The 10,843-nt window shown below is 33.2% G+C and overlaps 1 protein-coding gene across 1 annotated transcript; it reads left to right on the forward strand.

The window, feature by feature from the left end:
- The first annotated feature begins 209 nt into the window (after window positions 1–209).
- Window positions 210–5,858, forward strand: LOC134264295 (multiple epidermal growth factor-like domains protein 9). Its single transcript, XM_062746597.1, has 6 exons — window positions 210–562; window positions 3,125–3,364; window positions 4,047–4,181; window positions 4,328–4,468; window positions 5,244–5,384; window positions 5,493–5,858. Exons 1-6 carry the CDS (start codon window positions 238–240, stop codon window positions 5,657–5,659), a joined length of 1,149 nt encoding a protein of 382 aa, XP_062602581.1. The 5' UTR covers window positions 210–237; the 3' UTR covers window positions 5,660–5,858.
- The last annotated feature ends 4,985 nt before the right edge of the window (window positions 5,859–10,843 follow it).

A 10,843-nucleotide genomic window follows, 5' to 3' on the forward strand; every position in this document is an offset into this window, starting at 1 on the left:
TTGTGTTTTTGCATATTAAACTTCTATTACACTGAAAATAATTCAAGTAAAGTTAAAGATTCTTTTCTGTCGTCTTGCAAAAACTATTTCACCAGATTCATAGCTGCATAATCTCTATCTGCCGAAATATGAGCACTTAACCGAAATCTAGGAATATTTTGTTCGTTTGCAATAGAGAGGAACAGCAGCTGTTATTGATGATTACATGTATTAGCAAATATATAAAATAAATATGAAATGTGTAAGATAATCATATTTTTTTTCATGTTTTATGTTTTTTTACGCTATAGCGCATATTTTTTATACAAATGTCTTTTTGAAGTGGACTTATCTACAAATAAACAAACAGACCAGTCTTTAACAAGACCATGCTATGTTCCTGCATGTAAAAACTTTTACATCTCAAGTAATGCAGTGGATAGAGACGAAAGAACATGTACTGGAAGCAAGGTAATTGGTGGAGACAGCACAGGTGATAAGGCAGTGTGGTGGAGAGTAGATTTGGGCGATATCTACAGTGTTTACAGCATCAGCATTATATTTAAAAACTACGCTGGCTTCGGTGAGATATGATTTAGATTTTTAAAATCAAAACGTGGCAATTTTAAGGTCTTTGCAAATACATTGTTTAAAAAAAGCTATAAGTTTATAAAAACATGAAATTTCCAAGAAACTTATGTATCACCTGCTATGTCATCATTAAAGAAATAGATAAATCTGAGTGATGTAAGTAATTTACTTACTGTCTAATTTAATAGCTCTTAAGGGGGCCGACTATAGTTTTATTGTGTGAAAACTACAATAGCAAAACTCTTCATTTTCATACCATATATAAGTTACATTAACTTCAGTGTACATGCAAAGGTTTGGGGATATCTACCGTCCATGTATTTTTGAGGGACCGTCTCAAAATACAGGTACATTTATTATAGGATTATATAGGAAAATGCCAATTTTTAGCACTTTAAAGCAAATTATACAAATACTACAATAGACATTTTGTTCAAACTATAATTATTCATGTGTAATACTATATTATACAATATATGTAAGAAACACAAAATTCTACCGTCTTGTTACCAGAGGGGGCATCTCAAAATGCAAAAAATTAGCAAATTTACTATTTTTTATAGAGTATTACAAAATATGGCGTACACAAAGGATTCACGTGTAAACATTAACAAAATATTAGAGATATTCTCAAATCTCTATGTTTTAAATTTCAAGAGCGTATGTTTATTACTTTTTTTTAACAATATTTTATTATCCCTTTCTTTAAGAGCTACAGATTATCATAACGTCAAAAACACAGTGCAACGACGTCAACCTACCTATCAATTCCAAATCGGTTAAAAAATCAGTTATATCAAATTGAAATTACATTTTTATGCCTATAATTTCTTAATTTTGTTTAATTTTAATAATTAAGCGAAAAAAGTTGCATTAAAACGGTAAATACGCTTCATTTTACTATGATGCGCGAAATATTGCGCAATGAAAACTATAGTCGGCCCCCTTAAACGCCTGGTTAAACTGGTTATAGTTTAAAATTAAATATTCAAAGTATATTTGCTTACATGTATATGTCTAACCTGTATATACATGTACAAAGATGTAATGGATAAAAAGATTATATTTGCAAAAATTTCAATAGAAATCGTAAAATGAGTTTTAAATCTGGCAGGGAATATAATTTTGTTTGAACTTCAGCGTACATATACGGGAATATTTCGTTTTCTGCTTCTGTAAACAATAATAGATTTAAAGATATTTGCTGAACTGACTAAAATTTAAAAGGCTTTTCTACTGCAATTGTATGTATAGATCTGTATTTGAACAGTATCTTCACATCGTTTGCGTAATGCAGAAATTAGAGCGTTTGCTATAGAGTCGCGGATAAAGTCCTTGCCGGACGGGGGGGGGGGGGGGGGGGGGGTGAGACTGTTTTTTTTTTCGCTGTTATAATATGTATTATATAACATGTATTATATTAACGTCCCTCTCGAGAAATTTAATGGAATAAAAATATGGAGTCGCCACCAGTTGCCAGTAAAAGGCTGCTATATACATTTCTTTGGTTTTCAAGACACTTAAGCAGCGATGGATGTTTTTCGTGTCAAAACCTACTGTAACACAGGGGCTCTGTTTTCAAGGTCTCATCCGAAGGGCTGGTATCCTCGTCCGGCGGTGGATTCGAACGTGCAATGCTAAAACATTTCCTTACTCTGCGACTATAGAACAGACGCTCTAACCACAGCATCGCGCGGGCACTGATGAGACTGTTTAAATCTACCATGTAAGTCTACTGTCTCAGTAGGTGCTTGCACGATAAAGATCCGTTACTGCTCAACCGAGAATGGAACTAAATTTGAGGTCCACTATCGGTTGATGGTGTCTCGATATGAGTGAAAAAAAATCTTGAGACGGACGTTAAGCAAACTAAACAAAAGTATTTAATTCATCGATTTCAATGTCACTTCAGTTAAAAACAGACATTTCCTTCCTTTCAAATTCATCTACATTTTTGCCTGAAATGGACAGCCTCTCACTGAAAAGATGCTACCTGTTCAGTTAAACAACTATATATTTCTCTAAAATACATAATTTTATCATACTAGTATGTAATGTTGTAGCAATAAGTTTTCTTGAAACATTAAAGCAAAATTGATTTCCATAATGTGAGAGAAAATTCTAAAATATTTTCTTTTCAATATTAAAAATTCCTTGTCTTTAAATTTGGGAAATTGAAATTTCTTGGTACATGTAAAGACTAATGAATAGCAGAAAAATCTTTTCATTCTCGTTTATTAGTAGGTTTTGTGTAAAAAAAAAATTAAAAAAAAACATTTATGATAAGGCCATTTCAAAAAAAAGTTTCTTTGCTCTAATGTCTAAAAATACCTTAACTCAAAACTTTTTCAAACTCTGGGAAATGATATTTTAGCCCTTATATTCCTTGATTTCCTGATCCCTTCAACATGTATTTTTACATTCAATGTCAAAGAAAAAAAATTAACCACCGTCGGACCATATTTTCTTTTTGCCCTTAGTCTGGAGAAAACAAACAATTACTATATGTATTTTTAAGATGGCCTAATGTAGCCTGTTTTTTTTTCTTTATCAGAAGCTCGACAAAGAGGCCGCTTTGCAGGGTTTTCTCTCTATTTATCAGCGTCTACAAATAGAATCAATGATTCCCTTTGTTACAAAAACGGACCAAAGTTACCTCCGTTGAATTTCAGGACAACTTGTACCGGATACGGACGTTATGCCATATTCTACAATGAACGATTGAATGATATTGATTATCCGGAAGGATACGAAATGCAGTCATACACAGAGTTGTGCGAAGTGATAGTGGAAGGTTCCTTATAAGCATTTTATTGCCTTCATCCTTTAATTTTGAATTTTTATATATAACTTTTGCTGTATTTTAAATTAAAAATACTATAAAAGCCCATTGCACGACATACATGTAGGCACGAATATTCTAATACATGTATTTGGAAATATAGGTACATGTGAATAGAGTTACATACTTCACATCATGAACAAGGATATTCAACTTTCATCTAATATAAAAGACATGCTAACATTTTACAACATATTATTTAAGTTATATAATTATATATGAAACAATATTTATATTTAAAACTGTTATAATTTTTACTTTAAACAGTATACTGTGTTAGATAACTTTAAAAAATCAATCCCATTATTCAATCAATTTGTTTAATGATTCTTTTTATTAAACAAAAAATTACATATCATTTTTTGTCAATTTACTTTACTTTACTTTTTTACTTGCGCTTATTGAAGTTTTTTTTTATTTCTTTATTTTTCTCTTTCTTCACATATTTTCCAGACTCTGTATTGTGGCAATTATTTTTTATTTTATCAAACTTTCAAACGATTTTTTAAAAACTTTTTTTTCTAATAATCTTTCATATAATTGTAAACTGTAAAATAATAACCTTACAAGTAAATTATGGGAAAATCCGTTTTTTAAGCTATGCATTAACTTTGAATTTATTTTTTTTCACCAGGCTGTAATAAAACCTCATATGGAAGAAATTGTGCTAAAAAATGTCCAGTGAATTGTGAGAATAAAGTTTGTAACATTATAAATGGAACATGCCCGAGATGTACGCCAGGATGGACAGGACAATTTTGCAGAAATAGTATCAAATTATATCATATAATAAAGTTTATAAAGAGAATAAGTACTAACAGTTTCTTGATTTGATGTTCTGGAAATTATATTTTATGCAAAAAAAAAAATATTCTTCAACATCAAATTTCTAAATTAGATATTTTTTTTTTATAGAGTGTGGGGGAGGATGGTATGGTCTTGGTTGTAAACAAAGATGTTCTGGGCATTGTAAAAACAAGGAGACATGTAATCACGTGAATGGTCGTTGTGACGATGGATGTGCTGATGGATGGATGGGAATTCAATGTGAAAAAGGTAAATATAATTTTTAGAACTATGAATATTTTATTGTTTCCCAAAATTTAAACAAGTGACGACTCATTTCCAATTTTTTGGTGTTTTTCCTAATTACAGAAGTTAACTTTCTATTTCTATAACTGAGAAACATAGCTTTCTAATTCAAGAAAAAACACAAATTATTTACATGAATGGATTCATTTTAAATCTTTTTTTACAATGAAACATGGAGATAACGAACAGAATTCAAGAACAAAATAGAAGCAGAGTAAACACGGACTTCCTAAACATCATAGGTTGGATCAGGTGCCATGGAGGAGTGAACATCCCCTGTTGACCGAGTGTTCCTTGTCATGATCGGGAAATAACAGAAAAATACGGAAAAAAAATTAGTGGACTCACAATTATTATGAAAAACCTTACTCAGCATTTAATTCAATGATAAATTGTATTTGCTAGCAAGTTCATCGAATCGATCATAGGACTTATGAAATGATGACTTCAAACGACATTGATATTCTTTTCCCATCAACTTGATTGTCAATAACTAACCTCGTTTTAGAAATTGCTCATACGTATAGAATCAACTGAAAAATATAAATTCAAAATGCAGTGAAGGAGAGTTGACGATAGAAAAGTTATAGTCATCACTTAAACTCAGAGCTTGGTTGTTCGATTACCATTGACGTCTTTTTCAAGTAAAATATCGAAGTATGAAACAACATTAAAATACTTATTCTTCATCGATAAAACAAAATTTGATAAAATTTGTTGTGTACTTTATTATCAACAGCATGTAAAGATGGAAACTACGGTCCGGGTTGTATATATAACTGCAGTGGTCATTGTCGTGATGATGCCTTCTGTAACAAACAAACTGGACACTGTGACGCAGGGTGTAAACCGGGATATACAGGGAATTTATGTAACGAAGGTACATCTAATTGATATAGATATTTAAGGTAATGTGTAGAAAAGGTAGTTATACATGTATCATAAAGATGAAAATAAAAACTATTTGAATCCTCTGAAATGTCCATAGAATGCAACTCTGGATACTTCGGGACGCAATGCAAGGGACGTTGCAGCCAGAAGTGTTTCAATGATGAGATTTGCAATCATATTACCGGAGTTTGTACAAATGGATGCAAGGATGGATATATTGGAGAAAGATGCAATAAATGTAAGGGAAAACTTGACTTAATATAAATCACTTATTATCTATTTTATCAAAGAAAATAGATTTAAGATAGGGAGTAACTCTTCCTTACCGCTTGCATGTATAAATGTGAAGATTTTTGCATTTGAAACAATTAATTTACTTGATTATATGATGTTGAATTAATCATACATGTAACATAACTAAGTGTTTAAATCAAATCATAACATAGACTAGATAAACATTTTACATTATTAGAGGATTAAATGTTTTTTTTATTTACTTTTTAAAAATTTCTAAAAATTTTTATTATTATTATTATTATTATTCTTAGAATTTATCGTGTAAACTCAGGCCTCGTGTAAACTCATGCCTTTGTACTCACGAATTGAATAAAAAGAAAAAAAAATTTAAAAAAATTGTAGGTAAAAAGTCATGAGTTTACACATTAATAAATTAAGAAAAAAAGAACTTGTAATCTTTTAAATTCGAATTACAAACTTTTAAAAATATTAAAATGATTTCTCTTTGAGGCCTCCATACAATCGATTAATTCTGTACAACGTAGGAATACTTTATGCCGCTGTAAAAACGAATAATGACCCCCATCGAATAATGACCGGGGGGTCATTTTTCAAAGACAAAAAATGACCCCCACCCGTAGAAAAAAAAATCATATTTTTTGTAGAAAAAGAGTCATAGGGGGTCATTATTTTATATGTTAGTCCTATAAAATAATGACCCCCATTGAAAAATAACCCCCTTTAAAGTGTAACAAAATAAACAATCTTTGATATCTTTTTTACAGCGAAACTAATTTTTACATTTTATGTAACCTGAAAAATACAAAAGTCGTATGAAATAATTAAGAGATTCACGTAGTCTTTCAATGCTAAAATTGTGTTTGAAAAAGATTCTTTAATTGTCAAGTAAATAAAATTTCTTTTTAATATTCCTGCTTATAATGTTTGCTTAAAGAATGATATTCCACTTGTTTTTAGAAATCAAACCGTGCAAAAATCAAGTTTAAATACTCTTTAATAGGAAAAATTAAATTTTCCGTCATTTCAACTTTTAGCTTGTTTAAGTTTGGCAAATCCTATTTGACAATGAAAGAGGAGGAAATTTTGACCCCCCCCCCCCAAAAAAAAAGAAAACATTACGTTAAATCAAAACAAAAAAAAATTAATAAATGAAAAGCAAAAATATAAATAAAACTCTATACCTTTCAATAATTCTGAAAGAGGCTCTAGATAAAATATTGAAATGAAGTTAAGCCTTCACACAAGTACTATCGTATCATAATTTACTTCGCCATGATTAAAGCATACTTCAAATGTTGGTGGGGGTATACTTCAAATGTTGGTGGGGGTATACTTCAAAGTATTGTGGCAAAGTAAGAGTTAAAAATTAGTAGAATAGTAGATTATTTTAAGCTTATTTTTAATTCCTTCTTATAGAAAAATAAAGGTAGGGTGTTTTTTTTTTTTTTTTTGCTTCTGTTCAATATCGACTTCCTCCTAAATAAGAAAGGGGGTGAGGTAAGTATAAGACCTAAAAATATGCTTTGTAAAGCTATAAGCTAGTGTAAAATACACAGTCATTCTAATGCAAAAACTATACATGTAGACATAAACTTTTGATTTAGCACACAGTATTCATTACATTTCTTTTCTCAAAAGATGTCCTTACCTTGGGCCTTTATACTGAAGATAACAAAGTACTTCTATTTAATCATTTATATTTATTGGCGATATAGGCCACGGCTTCATTAAACAAATAAGGGAGCCCAGCATCAATTCTTGCCTTGGTGGCGTCCCCACAAATAAACAAATAAGGGAGCCCAGCATCAAGTCTTGCCTTGGTGGCGTCCCCAAAAATAAACAAGCATGAATGGTGAGTCCTGGGAACAAATGCTCGCCTGCTTGGACAATAATTGCAAAATTCAATCAATTGTGCACCAAGTCATATATTAAGATTATAGGTTAGGCACTACTGGTGAGCCAAATATCTGCTTGGGCATTATGTTCCTCAAGGTAGGGTCCAATTTCAGCCGTGACGATTTGGGCAGGTCCTTGATGCGGGTATGGATTAAGGCCTTATATTATCTGGAAAAGAAAACAGAACTAAACACGAGAAAGCAGCAGATAATTTCCGTTAACATATGACATTTATTAAGGGATGAGGTTGGGGGGGTGGGGGGTGAAATATTGCAGAAACTTGATTTTTTGCGCTTGACGTCACAGGTTTTGGTGCTTGGGTTCGACTAATAACCCCAAAACCCTGAGAACAGGGTGGCACTAAATACAAGTCCAGGACCAGAATGATACCTCCAAAAGCCGCAGTTCGAAAAAGTTTAATGGCACTTTGATAAATGAATTTAACCTTAAGTGGTTAAATCATATTATCAAAAGATGCCCTTACCTTGGGCCTTTATACTAAATTTAACAAAATACTCTATTTAATCATTTATATTTATTGGCGATATAGGCCACGGCTGCATTAAACAGATAAGGGAGCCTAGCATCAATTCTTGCCTTGGTGGCGTCCCCACAAATAAACAAGCATGAATGGTGAGCCCTGGGAACAGATGCTCGCCTGCTTGGACAATAACTGCAAAATTCAATCAATTGTGCACCAAATCATATATTAAGATTATAGGTTAGGCACTACTGGTGAGCCAAATATCCGCCACGAGCCAATGCTTCGAGTATTGGCTGTGCCACCAGTAGGGCAGTCGGGAGGAAAAAAGGGGGTCGATATTAAAATTGATAATTAACTTACTCATGTTTATGTCCTCCAATAGTGGGATTTATGGCAATAATCAATATTTGGTAAAATAAAAAGACCAAGAAAATGAAGACTTTATGTCAATGTAAATACATAGACCCTCAACAGTCTATGTACGACTTAACCGTGTTTGGGGAGTACTGCTTATACGATAGGTAGGAGACAAAAATGACTAATAAATTGTAATGGTGAGGCCACTCTTCTGTGTCAAAATTCTTTTTGAATAATATATAAGTTAACTGGTCCCTAAGCTGCCCCAATTTGTCTGATGGTATGCAAATTATCATTTCTTGAGTGTTAATGTCTAACCCCCAAAAGTCAAATGTTTGTAGGACCCACAGTTTTTCATGAGCATGACAAATGGAACTAAAAACAGACATTTACATGTATAAATCTAACACAATCTTAGCTGTCCTCCCTTCCTGCTACCAAGAAAACATCTAAAAAATGAACCATATTGTTGCTTTTGGCCTGCTGCTTAGGTACCCATTTTAAAAAGGTAGAAAAATTCTCAAACTTGGAACAGCTTAAATAGAAAATCCAAAAGGCAAGCACGTACCTACAAATATCATACACTGAATTTAAAGTCTCATAATTCATAATCTGCTCTGTGAATCATCAATAAGCTAAATGCATGTTTGTGTCTAATCTAGCAATTTTTATGCCTGGACCTAATTTTGCAAGCATGTCTAATGCATCACCAAATGATGAGCAAGTAACTGAGCAATGCTCCTTACTAATAAAATCATTGACGCTAGACCCTGGTAGGTAAAACAAGTGATGAATCAATATATAAGAATTTTAACCCCCCTTTCTTTTGTACCATGCCCACTGGAGACTACCCAAGGTTCAGTAGAGGGGGCTGATCACATGTACCTGCTACTCTGCCTAACATGATTTCATTAACGACCAACTGAACAGATTCATACTGTAACCCAGACATGGATTTAAAATTATTACAGTCAATGGCCGCTCAAGACCCTTGGTAACATAACCTCAAACCATATGTAAAAAAACCGCAAAAGTTCTAAGGGTACCAAGCCAAGTGGGTAATATGCTAATATTTTGCCTAATCTAGTACATTAATAGGGCTTGCTGCAGTATTACCGAGGTCTAGCTGGTTGGGTATAAGGTGCTCTAATAGCTTAACTCAGTGCTGTAGGTCTCCCTGGAAGCTGAGGCCGCCATGTTGCTTGCAGACCAGTTGACCTAAAATTCAAACTAGAGCCAGGGGATGTCTTGTGTTTAATGTAGGGATGGTTATATGAACATAACATTCATGCTTGTATTTACATACAAGTTTTTACATATGCCCTTGTAATTGAATTCACAAAACTTAAGGAGGAGGGCGTGAGGTGTGGAAATATGTGTGCTAGGGGCACTATATATATATTAAATATAACTATACACAAGAGTCATAGCTCAAAATCGACAACTGCAAATGAGAGAGATACTTTACTTGCCCCTAACATAATAGTACCCATGTATGAATATATTTAAACAACTGAACTTTGCTCTTGGGATGGGCTGAGGCATATATGGATGTGTCAATGAGAAAAAAACATCCGTCCATTCTTGAATGTCGTCAATTACCTTTGCTTTATTTTTTGGGGCCAGGGTGAGGCTACCCTCTTTCATGGAGATATACCTAGTCTGATCATTTGGATTGACCCCATATGAACTTTCAACTAACAATTTTTTTTGGGGGGTTAACATTTTATGGTAATTATGTAGCTTAGTGTCAATGCAGAGTAATTATTGTCAATTATCAAAAACGGTTTCTATACCTTGACTCTGTTCCCGTGTGGCCATTGGGAGTTTCCAGTGGCTCTATGGGCATTGGGGGGTTGGTCTAAATCTGCTGGCTTAGGTTATTTGCTATGTACATCTTCTGAAGCCTTTGCAACTGCTCATTTAGATAAACTTAAAGACGGCTGGCTCCTGCTTCCCCTGGTTCCAGGTTGACCTTGACCGAGATGGCGGAGCGCCATCGTTGCGCTTGGCGCGTCTTCTTGGTATAGGCGTTGAATCACACTTTGTTTTTGGCATTGTCGTTGGCGTTATGATGCTCGTTATGAAATACACACAAAAAACAAAACATTTAACTCTGACAAAAAAGAGTCGGATTATCAAAACAATAAGTGGAATTTATACCTATGTCTCTAAGACCACGTGTAGCTAAGCGAACGGATGCAAGGGAAAAAATGTAGGCCTAGGCCCTAATTAAAATCAGGTAATAATACGATCAATGAAATAATCGTCTTCATTTTTTTTAACAGGGAGCGAACACAATTTACAATGCTTCGCAAGACAATAAAGAAATTTCGCAAAAGGCAGTTGAGTACGTGGGAAAAGAATTCAATGCTAGAAACACGTCTTACCTCGTTGAAATTTTGCAGAAACTTGATTTTTGGCGCTTGACGTCACAGGTTTTGGTGCTTGGG

Source organism: Saccostrea cucullata, unplaced genomic scaffold, assembly GCF_032062105.1.
Source record: "Saccostrea cucullata isolate Sc308-1 unplaced genomic scaffold, CSIRO_AGI_Scuc_v1 ctg10400, whole genome shotgun sequence".
NCBI classification, from domain to species: domain Eukaryota; kingdom Metazoa; phylum Mollusca; class Bivalvia; order Ostreida; family Ostreidae; genus Saccostrea; species Saccostrea cuccullata.

Bases quoted from the DNA above. Each gene is read 5' to 3' on its own strand.
- LOC134264295 (XM_062746597.1), top strand. From the start codon at position 238: ATGTGTAAGATAATCATATTTTTTTTCATGTTTTATGTTTTTTTACGC. The intron at 3,365-4,046 runs GTTCCTTATAAG...TTTTTTCACCAG, and splicing joins GTGCGAAGTGATAGTGGAAG to GCTGTAATAAAACCTCATAT. The intron at 4,182-4,327 runs GTATCAAATTAT...TTTTTTTTATAG, and splicing joins AGGACAATTTTGCAGAAATA to AGTGTGGGGGAGGATGGTAT.